This window comes from Panthera uncia, chromosome F2 (genome assembly GCF_023721935.1).
Source record: "Panthera uncia isolate 11264 chromosome F2, Puncia_PCG_1.0, whole genome shotgun sequence".
NCBI classification, from domain to species: domain Eukaryota; kingdom Metazoa; phylum Chordata; class Mammalia; order Carnivora; family Felidae; genus Panthera; species Panthera uncia.
This window is the reverse complement of record NC_064812.1, coordinates 77,729,621-77,756,601: the sequence shown is the minus strand read 5'-3', so window position 1 is coordinate 77,756,601 and position 26,981 is coordinate 77,729,621. Positions and strand designations below refer to the sequence as shown.

Genomic DNA, 26,981 nt, shown 5'->3' with positions numbered 1-26,981 from the left:
AGAACGCCAATGGGATGAAAAAACGCCACAGCTTTTGTCACAGAAAATTCTCAGACCGCCAAGACAACATGTCAGTCCCCATGACTCCAAGGACCTCTCAGCTCCGAGGACATCCCCTAGGAGAACGCGTCCACGACCATTTATCCTAAACCAATACAACTTTAAAAATTACGGATGCGTAGGTTAAGTAACTTACACTATATACGGACAGTGTGGAGGACAACATCTGTAAACCAAAAGGGTTTTGTGTAAAACAAAACGCTTTTGTGGTGAGCGTTTTAGGTTTGGGAAAAGGGAACGTAAGATGAAACGTCTTTTTAGGTTTACTTTGGACCATCTGTGTACACGCATGGGGCACATACACACACGTGGCCTTGACTGGCTATTTTCAAACACGTCACGCAAACGCGTTAAAGAACGGGGCACCTGTGGCAGCCGCAGAAAGGCTACTGATTCAAAGTCACACTCAGTTGGAACTTCATCATCCTGAGGGACTTTGAGGCACGTTCGTTTCCCTGTGACTCTTCATCCAGTTACATGCGATGTCATCTTTTTGGTTCACTTTGGTTCACTGGCTCACTTTGACTTGGCTCTGAGTCTCAGTCCTTCTCAGTGAGAACTCTCACTCCCATCTACTGGCAAATAGCCACGTTCCCATAAAACATGTTTCCTGGGACCCTCTCCCTCCGGAGAAAAGGAAGTTCTTAGGGAAGCTTGTCACCAGAGGAGGGGTGGGGGTGGTCTTGCGGACAAGGGGTGCCCACTGTCTGCTGCTCACAGGAACACGTGAATTCGTCATCCTCTGTGCTATGAAACTTCCATTTCCCGATGTGATGCTCTAATGTCATAATTATTCCAGATCAATTTTTTTTTAATGTCAGAAAACAGAGGTGCATGAGCGTAAGAGTAACTTTCTTTAAAAACAAACCAGGGGCGCCTGGGTGGCTCAGTCGGTTGAGCGTCCGACTTCAGCTCAGGTCACGATCTCACGCTCCATGAGTTCGAGCCCCGCGTCGGGCTCTGGGCTGATGGCTCGGAGCCTGGAGCCTGCTTCCGATTCTGTGTCTCCCTCTCTCTCTGCCACCTCCCCCGTTCATGCTCTGTCTCTGTCTCAAAAATAAAACGTTAAAAAAAATTAAAAAAAAAAAGTTTATTTATTTTGAGAGACAGGGAGCGTGAGCAGGGGAAGGGCATAGAGAGAATCCCAAGCAGGCTGTCAGTGCGGAGCCTGACTCGGGGCTCAGTCTCACGCACTGTGAGATCATGACCTGCGGGAGCCCCTGTAAGAGTGACTTTCTACCCCAGCCTTTGCCGCAGCCGCTCCTGCCTACAACACTGTCCTCCTGCTCCTCACCCAACTGCTTCCAGGACATTCTCAGCTACCACCACTATATAAAACATGTTCAGTGCCAAGACTCCAAAGCTAACCACCCTCAAATTTAGTGACTTAAAACATCGTGGTGTCGTGGGTCCGAAAGGTGGGCAGGACACAGCAGGGGTGGCTGGTGTCTGGGGCCTCTGTGAAAAGATGGAAAGGCTGACCTCCTGGGGACTATGGTCTGTAGTGACCACACATGCTTCAGGGAAGCCAGATCCTTATTAGGGGCCCCGGTGCTCCAGCAGTGAGAGTCCCCAAAACTGACCCCACGACTTGGCCTTTCGAGTGGCCTCAGGATTCCCACCACATGTTATGGGTTGGAGCAGTCATGATGCCCCAGGTTCAAGGAGAGGAACACAAGCATCATCTTTCAATGGCAAGAAGGTCAAAGAAGGAGCCACTATGTTTTAAGGTCACGCAGAAAGAGCAGTCTGCTGCCACCTGACATCTGGATAAAGTCAGATTAGCCCCTCCAACCACAGGCCTCATCATGCCTTTTGGTAGGTTTACTTTCATTCTCAGTAGATTACAAGCTCCTGAAAGAATTGACTCATATTCTCCTCCCTTGTTCTTACTACAGGACAGGGCCCCTGATAGTCACTGATCAAATATTTGTTGAATAAATCATTCCACATAAGAATATGGACGGATGCTTCTCAATCACCTCTCGTATTTATTGAATTATGCTGAATAATCCCTCCAGCATATGCTCACTGCTTTACAGCATGTTAAATAAAAAGAATTTCACTCTATAGCTAAACTATAGTAGCTTCTAGCTAACACTTCAAGACATGTACGTATCCGTGAAGCCAAGATTACCAACAACGATCTCCCAGAGTTAACAGAACCTTATGCTTTTTAAATTTTCCTTCCAGGCAGAAAATTTACTTTAGGGATTTATAAATGTCCTGAATATGTCAAACAATCTCCCTACTGAGCATTCCCTCTATACTCAATTTAAGAAGCAGAGGGCAATCTGAGATTTTAATATTCATGAAGCAAATTGACTTATAAAAAAAGGTACAGCATTCTCGGATCTGCACTGGCTGATCATTGAGGTAATGGACAGTATGCAAACAGGTAGAAAGTTTTACAAAATTTGAGTTAAAAAATTCGATATCGCACAGTTACAGCTCTAGGCTTCCTCTAGGGTAAAAATGTATCAAGATAGATTTAAAGTGGTATAGTTTTAGTTGGAGACCATTTCACTCCAGTTCGTTTTGCCAAAAGATAGAGTTCTTAGACCGTAAGTCATTGGTGTCCAGAACTAGCTGGCCTTGGGTGGGTATGCACACCCCTACCATCAAAATGGGAAGTGCTTTATTATCTACACCATGATGAACACAAGGTTGAAATGCCAGTAACCACTGGCCATTACAGAAAGCCTCTTTATGTTGCTGAGCTCAGCAACACTTAATGCCTTCGTTAATAGAGAATCCCGAGGCAAGAAATAACAGCAACGGAATCACGAATCATGGCAACGTGTTTTTGCTTGGCTTTCTAGAGTATTCACATCCCTTTAAAACTGAAGTGTTCACACCAGGAGTCAGTAGACCAAAAGAGAACACAGGGTACTCTTAATTTCAATGCTTTCCTATTCATGTCTTATGATAACTAAACTGTGTAGAAATAATACTCTCCTGTCTTCAATATGGGATAAACGGAGGATAAACTACTAGAGGCCATTACTGAAATATCATACGCATCTGATATTTAGGGGAAAGGCCCTCTCCACGCCTTCTCTCAACCAAGAGAAATTCCACAGGGAATGGGCATTCTGAATTGTAAGAGTTTAATCAGTCAGGTGGCTGGGCTCCTACTATAGCACCACCAAAAACAACTGATGCTATCTATGTTCAGTAAGGCTCAGAAGGAGTCCCGTTGGAAAGGAATTGGTCAAGTGGAATTGAAATATTTTAAATCCATAGTGCTAAAATTGTATTCCTGAGATACATCTGGAGGTCCAGTGATTGAAAATCCCAAGTTGTGGTTGTCCCTCTCTTCTGGGAGACAGATGGACTTTGATTAAATATATTCTCTTTCAAAAAAGTAAATTTGGAAAAACATTAATAACCGTTTGTTGGTAGAACAGATAATAGCATAATGCAACTATTTGGAAATCCTTGCTCAAATACTCGTAGTTTAGCAGACTGTAAAGTCCTCTGAGACCAAAATCTTTAAACCCCCCCTTTTTTTTTGCAGCAGGGAGTAGACATATTTAATAAATAATTTTACTTTCCTCGTCCAGCTCTTGAGAAGGCATTCCAGTGAGACGTGACTTTCACGTCTGTGAATGGGTGAAAGATCCATGTACAACTGCCAAAGAGCCAACCTGCAAATGCCAGCAGCCAAAAACGAATCATTTCTCCTTGACAAATAGTGCCTTTTTATTATTTCTGTGAATTCCCAGATCAGCATAGTGCACTCCTACCATAATCTCATTCACGGATTTCGTATGCTTCTTTCCCATTTATTACAAGTACAACACAAAATTATTGTGAGTAGCAAAGAAGCCTCGGGGCCTTTGACAGTTCCTATGACATTAAACAGAAAATCAGGCAGTCGGATGGCCGGTCTGATGCACCCTCTTATCACACCCCCTCTTCACACCCTCCACTTCTTTCTACAGGAGCCTTACTCCTAATTGCATCAATATTACAAGGAAGCAAATACAGTTTGCTTCTAGTAATAAAAGATAGAGGAATGTCTGAAGACACAATAAACAGTATGTTTGTTCATCGGAGGAGCACTTAGTAAGCAACACAGAATGTTCTCCTGCAGTTAGACACCATCATTCCACATGGCTTCCCTTTATTATGTTGCTATACATTTTATAGCATAGAATGATACATGGAGAAAAGAGTCATAATTTAGTGCCTAAAACGACTGAAAAACGAGATTCAGTTTACCCTTCTTTTTAGTAAGAAGAATTATATTTCGGTTAAAATGAAAACATCTTCATCATGTGTCTCTTACTTGTTGAAATAACTGAAATACTCAAGACTGCGGTGTTGCTATGATGCGTAAAATTATGAATAAACACACAAGACGCACTTCTCTCAGCAAATGGTCTCCAGTGAAGTCCTGGGCTCGCCATCAAGATCTTTAGTAGCACTAAATATTTCATTGTAGATAGAGCAAGCTGTTTCTAATATGTTCTTGCATATTGTACTTCACACTCTCTAAAACTTCTCCTCACACTAAGTACAGAATTCACTGCTTGGGTTTCATTACAAACAACGTAATGCTGGCTATTTGTTTTGGTCAAAGGACTTGAATGAGAGAACAAGCATGGTTCATTAAATAATCCTTGAGATGTGCACATTTATAGTTGTAAGAAGAAAATGGGATTTTATTGCTATTCTGATTAATACAGTAACTACTAGCAATAAATGTTTGTGAATCAGCTAATAATTTTGAGGATTCATGGAAATATTACTCTGGAGCTAGGAATGAAGTTATTCTCACCTAAAATGTGTGGTTGAGAATAGCGCAAGGGTGAATTCTCCAAAGGAAAGGCCCCTGTGGGGGAAGAGCGGGAGAGGGGACGCGGAGGCCCCCACCGACTCATTCATGGCACAGTTTCACAGTTCAAGAGATGATGATCATGTCACTTTAAACATGGGAGGATGAAATCAGAAGTAGAAAGTCACATAACATGTTGATATTTCTACAAAAAAAAAACACCAAAAACTGGAATTCAGAGAATGCCCTGACCATGATAAAATTTGGTTTTTCTCTTCCTCCAAAAAGATAATCATGGGGGTGCCTGGGTGGCTCAGTCAGTTAAGCGTCTGACTTCAGCTCAAGTCATGGTCTCACGGTTGGTGTGTTCAAGCCCCACATCGGGCTCTGTGCTGACAGCTCGGAACCTGGAGCCTGCTTTGGATTCTGTGTCTCTCTCTGTCTCTGTTCCTCCCCCGCTCGCACCCTGTCTCTCTTTCTCAAAAATAAAGATTGAAAAAAAAAAAAAGATAATCATTGAGTTTAGAAAGTACAAATGGTGGATGAGGGTTTGGGCAGGACACAAGAGTCTCCAGGGACAAGCCATGATCAGTATTCAGCAGTGTCTCGTGCAGTTATTGGTTACAGTCTTCAGTTTGTACCTTGAGGAAAAAGAAAATCCTGGAGGCTTGGGGCTTGGAGGCTTGGGTCAGAAGAAAACAGGTATTCTGATTCATGGCCTTCCACGATGCCATGCCTGTGTAATTTTATTTAGTTTTTCATGTTTATCTATTTATTTTTTGAGAGAGCACGAGTGGGGGAGGGGCAGAGAGAGGGGAAGACACAGAATCCAAAGCAGGCTCCAGGTTCCGAGCTGTCAGCACAGAGCCCAACATGGGGCTTGAACCCACGGACTGCGATATCATGACCTGAGTGGAAGTCGGACGCTCAACCGACTGAGCCACCCAGGTGCCCCCATTCCTGTGTAATTTTAATGCTATATCAAAACAAATCACGCCACAGGAACTAGGAGCATTATCTTCTCCCATTTTCCCCTTTTTTGGCTTCCATATGGCCTTCACTAGAAAAAGGCTTTTCATTACGAGATAGATCCCCCCAAGGAGTATCTTTCAGGAAAAAGAGCATACAAATAAATGGGGTTGGAGTTTAGAAATAAGAACACATATTTGAAAATGAAAGGGAAAATTGTGTTTCCTGATGTTCAGATTTAGTCGTTTTTATAAATGAATTATTGTAACCATTATTATTATTGCCCTAAATGTAATATTTTTCTACTAAATTTTCCCCTATTTTTCAATTCTGGGAAGTTTATAGCAAATCTAAAATGCAACAAGACTCAGAATGAACAAGCCAAGACAGGTGCTTTTCTCAAAATGCTTCTAGTGTATTAAAATCTGTGAGATTATTCAAGGTACATTAAATATTTTTTTTAAAAGAAAGGTATGATATAACTTTATGGGAAAAGAAAAGAAAATTATGAAATTAGAGCCAGGGATGGAAATAAATCATAAGATTTACTTCCATTTTAACTTTCTTTTTTTAATTTGTATTTATTTTTATTTTATTTTTCTGTTTTAAATGGCTACATTTGAGAGAGAGAGAGGGAGACACAGAATCTGAAGCAGGCTCCAGGCTCTTCACTGTCAACAGAGAGCCCCACGCAGGGCTCGAACTCACCAACCGTGAGAGATCATGACCTGAGCCAAAGTCAGCCACTTAACAGGCTCAGCCATCCAGGTGCCCCTCATGTTAACTTTCATTAATAGATTTTTTTTTTTTGTACAAACCCCAGTTTGAAAGAAAAGTGACAGAAAGGATCCTGGATAGACAACTTCTAGAGGCAAGAGTAAGAAGCAAAAAATTCTTTACCAACCTGCATTCAAACAGCAAGTATGATATTTTGTCAGTCACCAATTTCCCAGGTGAAACTTGCCTTAGACTCCTAAGAGTCGATGTTCCCCAAAACCTTTATTAAATTGCTTTTAAATTTTGCCATTAAATTTTTATCTCATTTGTTATTATTTTGGCGGGAGTTCCCACCACTTTTTCTTTTTTTTTTTTTTAAGATAAAGGAGAAGCCTTTCTAAGGCTATGCCTTTTTTTATTCCCTCTTCCCAGGAGCAATCATGTGGAGCCATTATTTTCCCTCTGAGGGGAGACCCCAGGACTCCTCTGCTCCTTTATGGAAACAATGGTGGGGAGTCTGCTCTCTCAAACACTGCTCTAGGCTCCCAAGGTTAGTGTTTAAGGGCAAGACGAGGGCCTGGAGACAAGGGAGATGGGGAGTCTTGGCTTAGACTAACAAAACTAAAACAAAAGCAAAGCCACACAAGGGACATGAAGTTTGAAGACCAGTTGCCTGGGTGCAATGATGAAGGAAGGGGACAGGGGGTGATGAGGTCTGGGGACCCAGTCCCAGTCTTGGAGAGAGGCGTCTGGAAGGAGACCCTTCCCTGGAGGGCCTGGGCTGATGGCGTCCAGGAAACCCAGCCCCAGCTCATGGAGAGAAACTTCTGGAATGTGCCGTGCACCACCCTCGAGACCTCAGGGCCCAGGTGTTGGTCCCCCCACCCTGACCCACCTTGCACCTGCACCCCCTGCCGGAGATCTCCGCGTCACCGTCGCGGAAGTCCTGCTGGAACGCAGCCACTCCATATGCCTGCTAGGTTCCTGCCTATCTTCTCGCCTCACCTGGTTTTGGCCTTTCTTTCAAAGGCACCATGCCGGTCCCTACCTTTGGCCCCTGCTCGGCAGGCTCACCCCAAACCTCAGAAACCCGCTCCTTCTGGTCATTCAGATCCCATGACAACCGTCTCTGCCTCAGGGGGCCTCTGGGACCACTCCATCTAAACAAGCACATCCTCCCGCCCCAGACCCGCTTCTCTCTGTGTCGTGCGTTGGAATGAGGGGCAAGGGCCTTCCCTGTCTCGGTCCCAGCAGGGTGCAGACTCCAAGCCGAATCTGTACAATGACAGAATAGTGAAGACAACGCCTGTCTCCCAGGGGAGCTGTCAGATCTGCCTGAAGATCTGCCTCCTACACTTGGTCAAGCCTGGCAGGAAGCCACTGTTGTTCACGGTAAGGCTCCCAGGCATTTCACCTGACAAATGCCTGTCGAGCATCCCCCAAATTCCAGAAACCGTCAGGAGCCGAGGAGAGGGTTAACAAAGACCGGATGATTCTTTCTTTTGTGGAGCTTAAAAGTCATAGGGAAAACGTTAAGTAAGTAAATGTAAACACTTGTTGTTTACATTTCTTGTAAACTTGTTGTAAACAAGCTGTCAAGAAGCATGGGGGAAGCATATAGCAGCAGGATCTAAACTTTTAAAATAAAGTTAAATTTATATATGCTTTACTCACATCTCGAATTTTGATGACCGCCTGGTCATACTATCAACAGGCCCACACCAGGACGCTTGGTTTCTTTGTAGGCCCGTCCAGAGGCTCCCTTCCCAGACACTGGACCTGGCTTCACTCTGCTCCTGGGCCAAGAGATTTTAGCTCACAGGTGGCTTGCTTTTCCAGCCTGTGCCCACCCCCTTGTTTCCAGGTACTTTCTTGATCTCCAGAACTTTCCTGCTACCTTCCAGACTCCTGCGCCGTACCTCCCCAGGGATCTTCTTTTATTTATTTTATGTTTTCAAATAAACTTCGTTTTTCCGAACTGTATCAAATTCATGGCCAAACTGAGCAGGAAGTACAGAGTTCCCCAACTGTCAATATCAACGCCAATAGCCCCATCAGGGTAGTGCGATTATAGTTGAAATACTTGATGAACCCACAGTGACACATCATTACCACTCCACAGTCCAGGTTTGGGTTCACTCTGGGCGTTGCACATTCTACAGGTTGACATGTATCCACTATTGTGGTATCGTAGAGAACAGTTTCACTGCCCTAAAAATCCTCTGTGCTCCACTATTCATCCCTCCTCCCTCCGGCCTCTGACAACCACTGATCTTTTCACTGTGTCCATCTTCTTTTATTTTTAACAACTCTAGAGTTTCAGACTCCTACAGCGGTGTGTGTGCACGCACACACACACACACACACACACACACGACTTAAGCTTCTCCTCCTTCCCTACACATATCTCCGAGGGAAAGATGAAGAGAGCAATTTCCCACAGCGTAAGTCTCCCGATTTAATACACACTAGAATCTGAGGAAAAAAAAAAGTACAATTTACAATCTATGGTTTTAAGTGGTATAAAACTCTGCTCTAACCTATGACATTCGCTGCCAGAACTAGGAATCGTTTCTGTATTGTAATCAGCGGGGACTTTAAAGAATTTCCCCTTTTCCATTATACAAAGCCGCTTGCTAAATAAAATAGGGTGGTGGCTTTGGGACCAGAACAAAATCTGAGCGGGGTGACCCTAATGTCACAACAAGTGTAACTCTATACCGGAAAAAAGCAAATCTACAAATCTTACCAAAAGGTTACAATCCACTAACCCTCCTCTCTAGGCTAATGATTTGACTCGCACGTAATTCTCACACCCTGTAAAAACCTGAGTTTCAGAAACAAATAACATTTTCTGAACATCAAGTCATCGTTTCACACACAACCTTAGTAGAGTCATGCTTAAGAGTGTTTCCAATGCTTTCTCAACAAAAGTAATTCTTGGGTTTCAAGAGACAGGAGTCGGTCATTTTCAGAATCTCTGTAAATAACATTTATATGCTGCCTTACACACAAGGGAGAAAGAGAAACAGAGGATCTTTTAGAATTGACATCTGTACCTCCAGACTTCAATGGCCATAATAATATTAGTGCTAATTACAGCAAGTAACATTTAAACAGTTCCTGACACACGGTAAGCACTCTATTACAGAGAAGATAGAAGCCAACGGACTTCCGTTACTTGCCCAAGGACGTGCGCTAACGAATCGTGAAAGGAGAATTCCAAGGTAGGCAGTCTGTGATCCTCGCTGCTGAGAACAGTGCCCTCAACCGGACCTGTTAGTCTGAAATATATTTTAGGCAAAACATAAATTTACTAAATTTACATACTGACACGCCATGCAGTCATAATGCCTTCAATGGGACTTTATTCCCAGCGTGACTAGAATCATATTACAAGCACCTGGTCCAAACTGGCCGGGAGGTACCGTGCACCCTGCATAGATACGGCATAGCGTCATTCCGAATGACCCCTTTTTAGAAGCAACCATGTAGGACTTGAAGGTCATAAAAGGAAAAGCCATTCTGTAGCAGAGAGAATGCCCAGTGGCTGGGGTAACCAAGAGACCCGTGACAATTCGGTCCAGTGACTTTCTGCTGTCCTGGTCAGGACCTCACTGCCCAAGTCTGCTGGAGGAAGAAAAGTGAACGATGCACCGGAAGTCTGGCCTAACATGCAGCCCTGCCAGTTTGGGCAATTCTGTAAAAGTCAGAGTGCTAATTTCGACTCCCCTTAGTACAGTTAGTTACCTTCCTGCTGCCTCTAGACAGTCCGGGTTAGAACTCAACTTGACCTACTGCGCTGGATAAAGGCAAACGGCAATTCCGTCCTGGATACAAAATCCTCCGTATGTTTGGTAATGATCGATACTCTACGATATCAGATTCTTTGTACAGGTTCCCTCTAGGTAGAATAACCTGGGTGTCTGACTAACATTCGGCACTAGGTTACAACTCTGTTGATGTCACGGCATGGTATTCTGTTCTGACAGAATTCTACTTCCTCTTCTTTTGCGTTCAATAAGTCTGAAGAGATTAGTATTTAAAAAGAAAAACATGGGGCGCCTGGGTGGCTCAGTCGGTTAAGCGTCTGACTTCAGCTCAGGTCAAGATCTCGCGGTCCGTGAGTTCGAGCCCCGTGTCGGGCTCTGGGCTGATGGCTCAGAGCTTGGAGTCTGCTTCCGATTCTGTGTCTCCCTCTCTCTCTGCCCCTCCCCTGTTCATGCTCTGTCTCTCTCTGTCTCAAAAATAAATAAACGTTAAAAATAAAAAAATTTAAAAAATTAAAAAAAATAAATAAATAAAAAGAAAAACATGAGGGCACCCGGGTGGCTCAGTTGGCTATGCAGGATTTGGGCTCACATCATGATCTCGTGGTTGGTTCACGGGTTTGAGCCCCAAGTCCGGCTCTGCACTGACAGCTGAGAGCCTGCTTGGGCTGTGCTTGCTCCCTCTCTCTCTGCCCCTCCCCTGCTTGCATGTGCTCTCTCTCTCTCTCCCCCCCCAAATAAATAAATAAGCTTTAAAAAAAAAAGGAAAGAAAAACATTATCAGAAACAAGTGCAAAAAGGGAAAATACAAGATTTAGAAAAAGTACATGGGAAACATTGATTTTTGTCTTCTCCTGGAACTAAAAATAGCTATTAGCCACTTGAAATAGTTTCTAGACAAATGTGAGGTGTAAGTAAATAAAATACTCCTGAAACTAATTTGGAGAAGTTTAAACGGTGTAATGATGGACGGCCCTGTTTTCTTGGTATGTTCCTGTGAGCACTGACAAGAACTCCCATGGGCCCTGAGTTATAATCCCTAGTTGGTAGCTGCTTTTAGCTGATTTTGAACATTTTAAAAATAAATTCTCAACATTGCACCAGCTCTTCATCTATGCTCGTCTTTAGAGATGGTCAAATATAGATGATAGCAAAGTCTGCTTGTCTCCAACAGGGACCTGGGCGGGTGACACAGGACGGGGAGAGCTCCAGGTGGGAAGGCACTCCGTCCCACGTACGTGGGGTGAAGAAGGAAACAAACCATCTTTTTGTGCACCAACATCTTGTTGAAACCGAGGGGATCCCCTGGAGAAGCGACGATCTTCTTAAGTACCTCCTCCCCGCCCCCGCACTACAGTATGAGTCTGCGCTCAGATAACACACGTCTACGTGCTGGAATCTGGGCCTCCGATTCTCTTCTCTTCTCTCCTTCATTTCCGCCAGAGATGTTTGTGTCTAGGCACTGATTTCCTTCTCTAAGCCTGCGATTAAGTAGCACATCACATAGCGTGCTTACAAGAGTGGTGGTCAACACAGCACGAGGTCAGGGTCACAACTGTCAGAAATCATGTTAATCCAGGCCAAACAGGGCAGTCTGCAGCTTTCATAGAAGGTAGGGCCTGCCCTACGTACAGTGCCAAATGGGTGACGTTTTCACCACCTCTCAAGTTTCATTTTGCCAGGTGGCTCCTTTACACATTCAACATATCTTATGTTGACGGGCCCTCAGAGTTTGAAAAGAAGCGATGTAATCTGTCTTCTCTGCCCTGGAGGGACTTGGTCTGTCAGGGAGACAGTTAACAACCCTAATCCCATGCGGCATGTTCCCTGGTCAAGACGGGAAAAGGATCTCCCAAAGACTGGGAGGAAGGGAAAAGAGATGGAGACCAGTTCCCAGAGGCGAGCTCGAGCTGACCTCTGAAGACTAAGCAGAAGCAGGCCAAGCGAGGACAACGGGTGTCCATTCGTCGCGGGCAGAAAGAGCAGCGGGTACAAGGCCTGTTGGGTTCTCGAATCTCCGGACTTCCTGCTGCACCTTCCTAGAAACACAATCCACAGACTTTTTAATTGTCCAGGGGCTACACTCTGGTACGAATTTAATGAACCGATTCCCTGGTCCTATTTGGTCTGTGAGGGCATAACATCCCTGCAAGACAAAATGGGTGCTTTTCACTGGAGTCTTGGGTGATCTAACACAAGGGCAGATGGTGGCAAATGCTGGTATCTGGTAAGCTGTTGGGGAATCTAACTTTGGGATCCCTCTAGGTTTTTTTCAAACCATGTGTGCAGGCAGCTGCCTCTACTGATTACTCATGGGGCTCCCAATCCAGGTGGCATTGGGAAATGAATTTTAAGATCTCTTCCTGGATTTGCAAAATGGCGGCAGAGTAGGAGGACCCTAGGCTCGTCTCGTACCACAATCACGGCTAGATAACTATCAAATCATCCTAAATACTCCAGAAATCAACCTGAAGACTGGCCAAGAAACTCCACAACGAAAGAGAGAGAAGAGGCCACATCCAAGAAGGTAGGAAGTGCAGAGACGGGGTTTAGAGGAAAAAGATTCTGGATGCTGCAGAGGAGGGTAGCCGTGGTCGAGGAGAAGGGCAAGAGAGAGAGGAGCACACAGGGGAATGCACAAAGAGAACATCTGCCCAAAGCCACTGGTTTGGGAAATGAGGGGGGCTGAATTTTGTGGGTTCTTGCGACCAGCAGGCCTTAAAACTCCAGTTTTAACGGTCAGGGCGCCTGGCAGGGATACAGCCCAGAGGGCACTGCCCTGCTCCTGGAGAGAAGGTGGGCAAACAATTGGGGGGTGGGTGGCGGACGGCATGGAAATAACGATCGGAGGAACACCTGGGGCACACGGTGGGGAGATCGTTCGCTGGTCTCACAGCGCACCCCTGACAGGCAGCATTCACGAAACGCCTCTCTGGGAACAAAGATGTTGGCTGACACCATTTCAATTCCCTGCCCGTCAGCACGAGCACAAAGTCACCAGCGCGGCACCGACACTGGCTGCCTAACTTGCTTACCCCAGGCCCCCCCTTACTGTGCTCTGGCAGAACTGCCCTTCTCAGTCAAGCCTGCCTCAGTCCCAGCATGGGGGGCCCCTCGCCCAGAGGACCAGCACAAGCCCCTGCCCACCCTGGAGAAATATAAAGATAAGAGAACATTATGAAAAACGATACGCCAACATGTTAGACAACCTGGAAGAAACGGGCAAGTTCCTAGAAACATACAAACCACCGAAACTGAAAAAGGAGAAACAGAAAACTTGAACAGACCTATAAGCAGCAAAGAAATTGAATCAGGAATCAAAAAATTCCCAACAAATAAAAGCCCAGGGCCAGATGGCTTCCCTGGGGAAATTCTACCAGACATTTAAAGAGTTAATACCTATTCTTCTGAAACTATTTCAAAAAATAGAGGAGGAAGGAAAACTTCCAAACTCATTTAATGGGGCCAGCATTATCTAACCAAAACCAGATAAAGACTCTAGTAAAAGAGAGAACCACAGGCCAACATCCCTGATGAACGTGGATGCAAAAATTCGCCGTAAAATACTAGCACATCGAATCCAACCATACATTAAAAAAAAATCATCCACCACAACCAAGTGGGATTTATTCTTGGGCTGCAAGGGTGGTTCTATATTTAAAAATTAATCAGGGGCGCCTGGGTGGCTCAGTCGGTTAAGCGTCGCACTTCGGCTCAGGTCATGATCTCGTGGTCCGTGAGTTCAAGCCCCCGCGTCGGGCTCTGTGCTGACAGCTCAGAGCCTGGAGCCTGCTTCGGATTCTGTGTCTCCCTCTCTCTCTGCCCCTCCCCTGCTCACACTGTCTCTCTCTATCTCAAAAATAAATAAAACATTAAAAAATTTAAAAAATAAATAAATAAATAAAATAAAATAAAATAAAAATTAATCAACGTGACACACCCCAGTAATAAAGGAAAGGATAAGAACCATACGATCATTTCAATAGATGCAGAAAAAGCATCTGACAAAGTACAACGTCCATTCATGAGAAAAAAAAAAAACCTCAACAAAGGTTTAGAGGGAACATACCTCAGCATAATAAAGGTCGTATATGAAAAACCCACAGCTAATATCGTCCTTAGTGGGGAAAAACTAAGACCTTTTCCCATATGATCAGGAACAAGGCAGGGATGTCCACTTTCACCACTGTTATTTAACGTAATACTGGGAGTCCTGGCCACAGCAATCAGACAACAAAAAAAGGAAAGCCATCCAAATCAGCAAGGAAGAAGTCAAACTTTCGCTATTTGCAGATGACATGATACTCTATACAGAAAACCTGAAAGACTCTACCAAAAAACTGCTAGACCTGGTATGCAAATTCAGTGAAGTCACGGAATACAAAATCAATGTACAAAATCTGCTGCATTTCTATACACAAATAATGAAGCAGCAGAAAGAGAAATTCAGGAATCGATCCTGTTTACAATTGCTCCTAGGAATAAACCTCACTAAAGAGGTGTACGACCTATACTCTGAAAATTATAAAACACTGATGAAAGAAACTGAAGATGACACAAAAAAATGGAAAAACATTCCATGCTGATGGATTAGAAGAACAAACAGTGTTAAAATGTCTATACTCCCCAAAGCAATCTACGCAGTTAATGCAATCCCTATCAAAATACCACCAGCATTTTTCACAGAGCTGGAACAAGCAATCCTAAAATTTGTATGGAAGTACAAAAGACCCCAAATAGCCAGAACAACCTTGAAAAAGAAGAGCAAAGCTGGAGACATCACAATTTCAGACCTTGAGTTATATTACAAAGCTGTAGTGATCACAGCAGTATGGTCCTGACACAAAAACAGACACAGTGATCAACAGAACTGAATAGAAGACCCAGAAATGAACCCACAACTCTATGGTCAACTAATCTTCACCAAAGCAGGAAAGATTAGCCAATGGCAGTCTCTTCAACAAATGGGGCTGGGAAAACTGGCCAGCAAACTGCAAAAGAATGAAACTGGACCACTTTCTTACACCAGACACAATAATTACTTCAAAATGGATTAAAGACCTAAGTCGTAAATGTGAGACCTGAGACCTGAAACCATAAAAATCCTAAAGGAGAACACAGGCTGTAACCTCTCTGACATCAGCCATAGCAACTTCCTTCAGATATGTCCCTTGAGGCAAGCGAAACAAAAGCAAAAATAAACTGTATCAAAAAAAAAAAAAAAAAAAAGAAAAACAACTTCTGCACAGCAAAGGAAACAATCAACAAAACTAAATGGCAACCATGGAATGGGAGAAGATATTTGCAAATGACACATCTAATAAAAGATCAGTATCCAAAATACATAAAGAACTTCTGAATCCCCCAAAACCAATAATCCAATTAAAAGATGGGCAGAAGGCACAAATAGACATTTTTCCAAAGAAGACATCCAGATGGCCAACAGACACATGAAGAGATGCTCCACATCACTGATCCTCAGGGAAACCCAAATCAAAACCACACTAAGATACCACCTCACACTTGTCAGAGTGGCTAAAATCAACAACACAAGAAACAAAACGTACTGGTGAGGATGTGGAGAAAAGGAACCTCTCGCACTATTGGTGGGAATGCAAAGTGGTGCGGCCTCTGGAAAAGAGTATGGAGGTTGCTCGAAAAGTTAAAAATAGAGGGGCGCCTGGGTAGCTCAGTCGGTTAAGCATCTGACTCTTGATTTTGGCTCAGGTCGTGATCTCACAGTTTGTGGAATCAAGCCCCACATCGGGCTTTGTGCTGACAGCGTGGAGCCTGCTTAGAATTCTCTCTCCCTCTCTCTCTGCCCCTCCCCCATTCACGCTCTGTCTCTCAAAATAAAGAAATAAACTTTTTTTAAAAAGTTAAAAATAGAACTACTCTACGATCCAGCAATCCCACTACTAGATAGTTACCCAAGGAATACAAACAGACTAATTCGAAGGGATACATGCACCCCTATGTTTACTGCAGCATTATCTACAACAGTCAAACTATGGAAACAGCCCAAGTGTAGATGGACTGATGAATGGATAAAGAAGATGTAGTATATATTTACAATGGAATATTACACGGTCATAAAAAGAATGAAAGCTTGCCATTTGCAATGATGTGGATGGAGCTAGAGAATAGTATGCTAAGCGAAATTCGTCAGAGGAAGACAAACACCATATGATTTCACTCATTTGTGGAGTTAAGAAATCAAACAAAGGAGCAAAGGGGGGAGACAAAGAGAGAGAGGCCAACCAAGAAACAGATTCGTAACTATAGAGAAGAAACTGGTGGTTACTGGAGGAGAGGTGGGTGGGGGGCTGGGTGAAATAGATGACAGGGATTAGGAGGACACTTATCATCATGAGCACTGAGGGACGTACAGAATTGTTGGACCACTATGTTGTACCCCTGAAACTAACATTACACTATCTGTTAACTATACTGGCATGAAAATAGAAACTTAAAAGAAAAACTCCCCACCCCCCCAAAAAAATCTGTGTCCTTACCCTTGGAAAACATTTACACACCGTATTATAGATATCTATCCTATCATATCCAGCCATTAGCGCTTTGCAGTATTTGAGGTTAAATGAGGGCCTTTGGGTTCTGCTTGTTAAAATAAATGAAGTTAGAAGACTTCGGATTTTTTTAAATACATTTAGCTGAAATCAGGTTCATATTTTTCTTTTTTCCATTTCAAAATCCAAACATATTTTTTTTCTCCTACTCAGATAAGAATCACTGGGAACGGAACGATCAGTCCAAACTGATCAGTCTGGAACAGTCAAACAAGATGATTTTTAAACATAACCCTGTTTTTCACTGCATAGTGTGGAGTCAGACAATAAAACCATGTCGTGTCATCTGTTGTGGCTACTCAGTCGCCCGAAAGAAAGGCAGACTGTTGAAAATGCTTAAATGTCTCGTGTCGCACTTGGAAAAGTTGCCATGATTCGAATTTTGGGCAGATGTGCTTCATTTTACGCAACAGCAAGAAGGAGAATTGTGAAACATATATGCCTCCCATGTATCTCAAGAAATCGTTTATTGTATCTCACAGTGGAAAGGATTAAATAAAGAACACACCATGATGTTTCAATTCGGTCACTAACCTATTTGTTTTTGATAAATAGTTCGATAACTTAAACCCGAGTCACTGCTATGGGCTGAGTTCTTGATTCCCCTTCAATTTCACATGTTGAATCCTTAATCCCCAGGGTGCTGTTGTTAGGAGGCGGGGCCTTTGGGGGAGTACTTAGGTCACGAGGGGGGAGCCCTCAGGATAGCATCAGCGCCCTTACAGGAAGAGACAGGAGAGAGATGGTCTCCCTCTCCGTCCTGTGAGGATCAACGAGAAGGCAGCATCTCAATGGACCCGAAGAGGCCTTTCATGAGACATCCTGGACCTCTCAGCCTCCAGAACTGTGAGAAATAAATGTCATTTCGATCACCCAGGCTAGGGCCGCCTGGGTGCTTCAGTTGGTTAAGTGTTCGACTCTTGATTTTGGCTCAGGTTATGACCTCGTGGTTCGCGAGACTGAGCCCGGCATCGGGCCTGTTATGACAGCACGGAGCCTGCTTGGGATTCTCTCTCTCTTTCTCTCTCTCTCTCTCTCCCCCAGGGCCCCTCCTCTCCATCTCTCTCTCTCTCCTTCTCTCAAAATACATACATAAACTTAAAAAAACAAATCACCCAGTCTATGGTATTTTGGTACAGCAGCCTGAGCTAACACAAGCACCTTAAGTAAGTTGACCACTCCACCGAATAAGCGACACTTTAAATTGAAGGCAATAAATTAACACAAACATCCGGTTGCTCAACATCCACTGTCTCCTGAACTGAATTTCTGTAATTCTCACCATCATTGTAACGTTTCTCTCTCTCTCTCTCTCCCTCTGGAGCCAGAAACATCAGACTCATTCCGAGCCTGGGCTGGGACATCCATCTGCCGCAGCCGTGATGGTCTCCAGATGCCTTGGCTCTGAGGCTTGAGGCCTCTGTCCTGCTGGATTTTCTCCCTTTCCGATAAGAGGGTCTGCACCCTGCCTCGTCCATCTGGACCTCAAGCTCTCAGCTACGTTCTCACACTGACGTGCGATGGGCCGCCTCCCCTCGCCTCCCCTCGCCTCCCCTCGGAGCTGCAAGGTCCAACGAAAACATACCAGCCCCCGCTCTCTCCCGTCCTTAATCCTCCCGCACGACTTCCCATTCCCCTTGCCTACCACTCACACGAAGCATCCCCGCCCTCTAGACAACAAACGAGAACAACGCGATCCCTTCGACCTTCTTCTCTTCCAACATCTTGGAGGCACACGTGGGACTCTGCTATCTCCACTTCTGCCGGGTTTGACCACCCTCCTCCCTCTTGAAATACCGACAATACTCCTCTCTGGGACGCCTCCTCCTTCTTCGGTGGCCGTGTTCCTCTCGGACTCCTCTCTCTTTTCTCCCCAGGGGCAGCATGCCCAGCACGGGGTGGAGTTGTGCAGTGCACAGACCTTGCAACCACAGCTGGTGGGCCGGGCTCCCGCTTACATCTGTTCTCCTGGCCTGCGGGGCTTTCCAGAGTTGTAGCCTAGGCTGCCTTTGCTCATTCTACAAGCGTCTCCTGGGAAATTCCATTTCCTCCTGGCTGAGTTAATGCACGCTCTTCTTCCAGGGACTCTCAGGGCTGCACCCCTGGCCTCCCGAGCTTACTGTATTTCTGAGCCTCTCCCGCCAGGATGCCCAAGCAAAACTCAACAAGGTTTCTCTATTCAGCTTTTCATATATGCAGGAGCTGTCCAACTAGAACGGGAACCTCAGCTTTGCCACCTCGTGTGGTAACTACCCCCCTAAAAGCTGCCATTGTGCGGTGCTTTCCTTCATCTCACATAGAATCTACAGGAGGGACTGAAATGCAGAGCTCAGTGTAGAAAACACTAGTCTACTCCACTCATTTAATCAGCACAGATCGCCCAGGTACAGACCATGGTAGGAAACCCCCCCACAGGATCACATGGATCCTGGCATCACTCGGCAATCATGCGTCCCCATTTTGCTGATGAGGATACCGACACTCAGAGGGGGACGCTAACACCTCCTTGACGGAGGCCAAGTTCTGAAATCTGGAAAAGCCGGCCTATCACTCCTTAATCCTTGCAGTCTGGCTTCTGCTCCCCAGCTGAAGCTGCTTTTGCGAAGTCATCTGCACCGTCCGAGGGTCAGGCTGTCCTTCAGCGCGCAAGCTCAGCGCCGCCGTCCCTGGGTCCCGCCACTCCGGGAAGCGTCGTCTGCCTTCCCTGCGGTGGCCTGGCCGGCTCACTCACTCTCCCCCCTTCAGGGGCGCGTTCCCGTCACACTCCTCTGCCCTGCAGTTTCCCTGGTGGCTTAGGGGAGTGCTCAACGTCACAGATCTGCATCTCCAGGTCAGGTCCCCATAACCACCCGCTGCACTTCAACTGTTTGTCCCACGGGAGACCTCCAAAGTAACACGCCCACATGGGTCTCGTTTCTCCCCTAAACTAATTCTCCTGTAGGTTGGCTTGAATGAAGGGTGACTCCCGGGGATCAGGGCCGGGCCCCACCCTGGACAGTGGGGCCGACAGCTGGCGGCTTTTCCCCCTCCACACCCCTGACCTTGCCCTCTCCTCACTGTTCCTCCGCCCCAAATCCTCACGTGGGCTCCACGAACACTCCCCGCCCCTTCTAGAACAGCCTCTTCTCGTTCTCCTCTGAGGACCGAGCTGTCCTGAGTCACGAGGGTGGTGAGGCTGCACGGCGTTAGGTCCCCAAGATGGGAGGCACGTGCCGAAATAGTGTACCTTGACTTACGAAGTGGCCAATGAAATGGGAAATGCGTTTCAACTTTTAGCTCCATTTCTCTCCCCAACAGGTCCGCAACCAGGGGGAGGTTTGAATTTAGATGCAGTTCAGTCGGGGCCCTCATGCTTCCCTTCAATCGGGCCAAACGGGGGAAGCATCCAGGGCGCCCAGGCCTGCTCACCACCGGCAAGTGATAACTCAAAGCCAACAAGTTACGTCAGTTATAAAAAAGTTATGAAAAATTCTGTTTCAAAGGTCAAAGTAACCCCTGAGGGTTAAATTAAAAAAAAAAAAAAACAAAAACCTAACTGGATTGGAAACTGGAAAGAGCTGAAGGAATCCTATTTTCTTCTCGGACAAGATGACATTTTTATCAGCTGGATAAACGCTTTCACGACCGAACGTGTCATTTTCCCACTCGCCACCCCCAGCCTTCCTCCCGAGGTTTGTCTTCCTTGGAGGGCAAGGCGGCTTCATACATAAAGGAAATGCCTCAATTAAATAGTTAAAACTTCACACTGTACATACTGGTGAATTTAAAACTTTGGGGGAAATTCTCATTTTTTCCATTTTTCTCGTGAAACTGAGATGGTTTGGTTTTTTAGAGTCCGTTTAATCACAGTCCCTGAGTTCCACTGATGCTCACTCTTTCACTCCCGGAAATTCTAAGAACATCTTATTTCTGAACCAGCGACTGAGATTCCGGAGGTACAACCTCATGACCCGGGGCCAAAGGAAAATCAACGAAAGCTAAGCAGGGCTTCTGACTATTGAACAGGCACTCCGAAGTTCATTACTAGAGATTTTTTGTTTGCTAATTCCAATTCCAACTCTGAAAGATTTGCTCTGCTAAAATACACTTTGAGGAGTGACAGTTTCCAAATGGTAGTGGACCGGGGCGCCTGGGTGGCTCAGGCCATTGAGCATCCAGCTCTGGATCTTGGCTCAGGTCGTGATCTCACCGTCCATGAGTTAAGCCCTGTGTCGGGGCTCTGTGCTGACAGGGCGGAGCCTGCTTAGGATTCTTTCTGTCTCTCTCTACTCCTACCCCACTCTCTCTCTCTCGAAATAAATACATTAAATAAATAAATAAATAAATAAATAAATAAATGGTAATGGACTGTTTGCTGATACTTGCTTTGAACACCCAATGATCTCTTTATAGATGGAATTAAATTAAAATGGGGGGGGGAGTAGTTCTGTGTTTTTCCATACTTGAAACACTCATTAGCCATAATCAGTCATTAAGTATAGTGAAGTTTCCTTATCTACGGTTGAGAAGAATATTTTCTGTATTAAGGTTAAAATTTTCACAACACGTAAAGGCAAAATCAAGAAAATTATACTGCCGCTCAGGAAATTTACCAAGCACTCTGGCTACGAATCATGCGACATGTTGTTGCACCGTTCCCACTGTCACAATGACCACACACATCTGGGCGTGGTTTGACAAAAACTCCTGATGCTGCTGCTAGGGGGAAATCTGGCCAGGTCCCCTCCGCCTCGGCTTTCAGAGGCTGATTGGGTTTTTCTTCCTCAGCATTTTTAGCTTGATGCAGTTACTTGCGTACTTTCATAATACTGCTCACGTGACCATGGAATCCCAGGTCAGCTGGGACCCAAAAGAGGTAGAGCACCAAGTTTCGTAAACGCCACATACATTTCTTGGCCTTTATGCCATTTCTCTAATAAAGGTCGCAGATGAAAGGTCCCGGGATAAAAGGAATCCACAAACGCGTGTGGTGGGGCCTATGTGCTGTTGCGTTTCATAAAAAACAAAACAAGACAAAAAACGAGCAAACAACTTAATTATCCTCTAAGATGTAAAAGTTAGGGACTTTCATTTCTGACTTCCGCATCTTCTTAAAAATATGGCAAGCTCATTAACAATAGGCCCACATTCCCACAGGGCAGCCACGAGCTCAGGAGCTGGCCGGCCCAGACCGCTGACCACCTCTCCCTCCCCTCCCTCCCCGCATACCCCCCCTCCCCAGACCCAAGCCGAGCTGTCCCGCACACGACTCACACAGTAGTTTGCCTTTACTGTACCAACCGGTTTCCTGTAGGCCTTTGGGTTTGCAGCTCCTGACCTTAATTGTAAATATAATGACAGTGAACCCTTCCGTGGTGCTTAGTAGGACCAGACACCTTCTTAAGTATTTGACACGCATTATCTCATGTCATCTTCAGAATGACCCTAGAGGGTGAACACCGTTAGCGTCCCCACTGAATGGACTAGGAAACTGAGACAAGGAGTGGAGAACTCACCCATGGCAACACACATTTCATCTGCAGGGCATCTGCCTCACAGGCAGGCCTGGTCTGGAACCTGAGAACTACTTTATTTCTACATGGAGTGGAAGGCTCTTCGAAAGTACATGCACAGTGTTGGGGCGCCCGGGGGGGGGGGGGCAGTCTGTTAAGCACCCGACCTCAACTCGGGTCACGATCTCACAGTTCGTGGGTTCCAGCCCCGCGTCGGGCTCTGTGCTGACAGCTCTGAGCCTGGAGCCTGCTTCGGAGTCTGTGTCTCCCCCCTCTCTGCCCCTGCCCTGCTCGTGCTCTCTCTCTCTCAAAAATAAACATCTAAAAAAGCACATGGACAGTGTGCTTTCAGTCCTGCCCATTACATCCAGAAGAGAGTGTCTGAGTGCTCATTTCTTCTTTGAAACACCAAAGAAGCAAAATCTTAGGTCCAGGTTGGAACTTAGGTGGCCTTTTCTTTAAGTCCATGGCACTTGATGAGACAAGCCGTCTCCTCGCCAAGATTCTGTTCCTGTCAGAAACCGTTCCTACAAAGTGACACAGGGATGGTGACGAGGACGAAGGCCCCTCTGGAGCAGTGCTCTGACTGGCTGCACAACACAGGGGTCCCAGGCTCAAGAATCTGTCTTACTGGTTTTGAGAGTAAGACATATTTTGGTATTTGCGAGCAAGGAACAAAAGGCTCATTCAAAATTCCTAAAAGCACGTGTGGCAAATCTCTCTCTCTCTTGCTACACAACCACCAACCACTAGCTTCGACTTTTCATTAGCAGGCTAAAATCCTCATTTCATGATTACAGCCAACACACACACACACACACACACACACACACACACACACACACACGGTGCTGATCTTATCTCACATCTCGAACATCTCGAAATTCCGGGAATCTTAGGCTATTTCCCCTCTGCCCAAGAATGGACTTGGAACGGGGAAAGGAGTTCCCTCTTCCACGGACATGACACAATCCACAAAAACTTTACCAGGGAGAACCCTTCAAATCTGTCCTTTCAGCGATTTTCCTTGTCTTGTGATGTGAGGCTTGAAAATTATAGTAACAAAAGATCTGCACTTCACACGTATTATTTAATTTAACCCACACGTCAATTCTACGACACAGGCTTACTATCGCCATATTGAAGAGAAGGAAGCGGAACTGGAACCCAGGCCCACCTGATTCCTATATTGCGGGTTATTCTACCATCCCAGAATGCCTCCCGGATGCTGATTAGTCACGGCTCCGGAAGGCTTCCAAGCACCCTGCTCTCCTGATCCATTTGGAGGGACCGCCCTGGAAAACCAACAGCCCCTCAAGGGCCTGAGACTGAGAACGTCCCCCACCTGAGACGCCCAACGCAAAGCCCAACAATGAACAGAAAAAATCCAGGTCGCCCGCACATAATGAATTGGAAGCACATTCCGAAGCCACGTCGGTTCTTTCCAAATGGGACAGATACATGCTGACCTAATTAGGAGTCTGAAAGTTTCTGGAGGAGAGGATGAAAGGAATAACCTGAGAACCTACGCAGGAAAACTCCTAAACAAAGATGAAAATTCTCAATAGCAAGTTCTGGAAGATGCTGGAAAAGAGAACTGCACCCGGTGCAAATACATTTATTTCAGCTCATCCTCGCTCCCATTTTCTAGTCCCACAAAGCAGAATCATTAAGTTGTCTGAAAAGCGGCAAAACCCTCCCCCGGCCGGGAGCAGGGACCGCATCAGGAACCCCAGTTCAAAGAGGAGCGCTCGGTTCCGGCAGAGGGCAACGGAGCGGCGCTGCACCGGCATCTGTGTCAACTTACAGGACTGTGGTCTGCTGCGGCACCTGAGGAATGTGATCCAGCATCAAGTGCATGCAGCGGACGGTGCTCTTCGAGCAAAGGCACCGGCTAGGGCAGGGGAGCGCGGGCGGGCACCACACGACCAGGAGGAAGCAAGTGGTCCAGCAGGGGAGTCTGGGCGCCATCGCTCCATCCGCTGCCGGAAGCGAAGCGGCGGCGGCGGCGGCGGCGGCGGCGGCGGCGGCTGCCGTGCGGGGCCCGTCGTGGGGAGCCCGGCTTGGGAGCCCAGCTACGAGCGGCTCCCGGGGAAAACTGCGCTTCTGGCCAATCCAGGAGCGGGGAGATCACGTTACAGGGCAGGGGGCGCCCGCCGCCTCTAGGGGGCGCCGCACCCCCCGAGGGCCGCGGAGAAGCTCGTCCTCGCCGGAGCCGCTGCGGGAAACGAGCGTGCGCCGCAGGCGGCAGAACGCAAGTGTAAAGCTTTTCCAAAGTGGCTTCCACTGCGCGTTACGTAAGCCCGGGCCTCCGGGCCCCGAGCTGTCTGTCCTTCTGCAGCTCAAGTGGATTCGTGATGTACTGAACCAGTGCACAACGGCTTTCCTTTTTATCCGGTAATATCGCCAAACCCTAAAGGGCAGGCAGGGTTCTAATTCGCTGGTCTAGGCTCACATTTTCCTGTGCTTCCAGAAATCGGTTTCGTTGCCTCCTGCGCATTCCACTCCTGGAAACCCAAAGCACCTCACTCTTGACATTCAAAGCAGCTACTTCCGATTTCCTCCTTGAATATTTAACGTTCAAGGCTGTATGTTTAAACCGCGAACTCCTGTACCAACGCGCAGAGGGGACAAGCTGATAGAAAAACAAACGCGCAAAGTACAAGGCCGAGCCACCTCGGGTCCGGGTGCACCACGGCCGGCCGGAGCCTCATTTTTCGGGTTTAAACGGCCACGGGTCCCTGAGGGAAGTGGCCCTGAGTCACGGGCCGGGACACACTTCAATGACCTCGCCTTACACACGTGCTTTTTTGGTCACTCTAAGCAGGTATTTGGGAAAGGTTTTTGGTTTTATCCTTAAAGTTTTCAAACAACTCTTCCCCCTGAACTAGCACTTTAAAAAATGTCAAAGTAATAGAAAAACACATGAAAATGTGGGATGGTCCCACCGGGGCAACCATCCCAGAGAACCAGACTGGCAGGCAAATCTAGTCATTGCAGGTCTAGTTTGGTCAAACTTTATCAACCTTATGAGGAAAAATAAATTCACTCGCCTCCTTTCCAGTAAGTTTTCAGTCCCTTTACATTCTACTGCGGGTGAATACTGCCCTCTTTTGGCAAAATGTTCAAACTTAAATATGTGGGGTTTTAACATTATTTTTAAAATACAAAGATCAGAAGAAAACAATGTCCGTGAACGAGAAGGATTTTAAAGTACACTTTAAGCATGCTGACATTGTTCATGTGTATTTTACTGTCTAAGTCTATCGCAATAAACTAAAAAAGCAGATTTCTTTTCAACCCCACGTCTTACAATAACTATGCTCTTACACCAATGTTTGTGACTTGGAGGGCTTGGATGGACGAGGCATACAAATGTGTGCGTTTTCAGTTCAAAATACAATATTAGCTTGTATTCATAGAGCATTTTTCCAGGATGGACTATACACTTTCTATAGGTTTCCTTAGAAACCCAAGCTGCCATTAAATGAGACAATCTACCCATTACCTCCCACGAATACAGGGCAAAGAACAGCAAGCAAGGCACAGAGAACGACGTGCATGACACAGCCAGTACAGGCTGTAGATTCTTTCCCAGAATGCCTTAGAGCAACTCCCTTGCAGAAAACCATTAAGATATGTCAGATACCATGAACGTTTTCAAAAATACATTGATGTGCTAAGTGAAAGACACATACAAGAGTCCAAAAATGAAGGGAAAATGAGAAGCTGGCAAGGTAAGTAAACACAGGTTGGTTCAGCTTCAGAGTATTTGCTTAACCAAGTAAAATAAACAGATTTGGGGGTAGACGGGAAGAAGAAAAAGCCCTTTCCTAAGTGGACCGTCTGGTGGAAAACCTGTATTTTCATCAAGTTCATGAAGGACGAACTAGAAACAATCCACTTTACCCCCTTCCCCCATCCACCCAGAAAATGCAAGGAAAATTGCCTTTCACACTTGAGAGGGGGAGGGAGTAAAACAAATCTCCCTGGAGGTATAATATCCCCAAATTAGCTTTTACATGAATTTTCTACCTGAGTGGTCTGAAAACCTTAAAAAGAGGTCATGCCCTAGTAGTGCTTCTGGCTTAGTCAAAACCCACAAAATGTAAGAGAAAGTTATAAAAGCCTTAGAAACATAGTGCACAGGGACACCTGGGTGGTTCACTCAGTTAAGCGTCTGACTTCAGCTCAGGTCATGATCTCATGGTTGGTGAGTTTGAACCCTCTATCAGGCTCTCTGCTGTCAGCGTGGAGCCTGCTTTGGATCCTCTGTCTCCCTCTCTCTGCCCCTCCCCAACTCGCGTGCGCATGCTCCCTCTCTCTCAAAAATAAACATTTAGAGAAAAAAAACAAACATCATGCACAGAAGCGTTCAAGTATATATGGAATATATATACTTCAAGTTCAAGTATATATGGAATATGATATTAGGACCTGTAGGTTTAGAGAAATGAATGTATAAATAGCAGAAATTTATAAATAAAGAGCAGAAAATTATAAAAACAACCAGATTTGAAAAAGAAAAATTAAGACATTAAAACCCAACGTAAGGGTTTAACAGCAGATTTAAGGCAATGAAAGAGAGAATTAGTGAGTAGAA

General features: G+C 45.8%; 1 protein-coding gene across 1 annotated transcript in view; it reads right to left on the bottom strand.

The window, feature by feature from the left end:
• The window catches only part of PXDNL (peroxidasin like), a 360,062-nt gene extending 333,317 nt beyond the window's left edge, over positions 1–26,745 (bottom strand). Inside the window, exon 1 of the mRNA XM_049633716.1 lies at positions 24,186–26,745. Within this exon, the coding sequence (XP_049489673.1) occupies positions 24,186–24,349 (164 nt within the window). The 5' untranslated portion in view covers positions 24,350–26,745. The remainder of the gene's footprint in view (positions 1–24,185) is intronic.
• Positions 26,746–26,981: the final 236 nt, after the last annotated feature.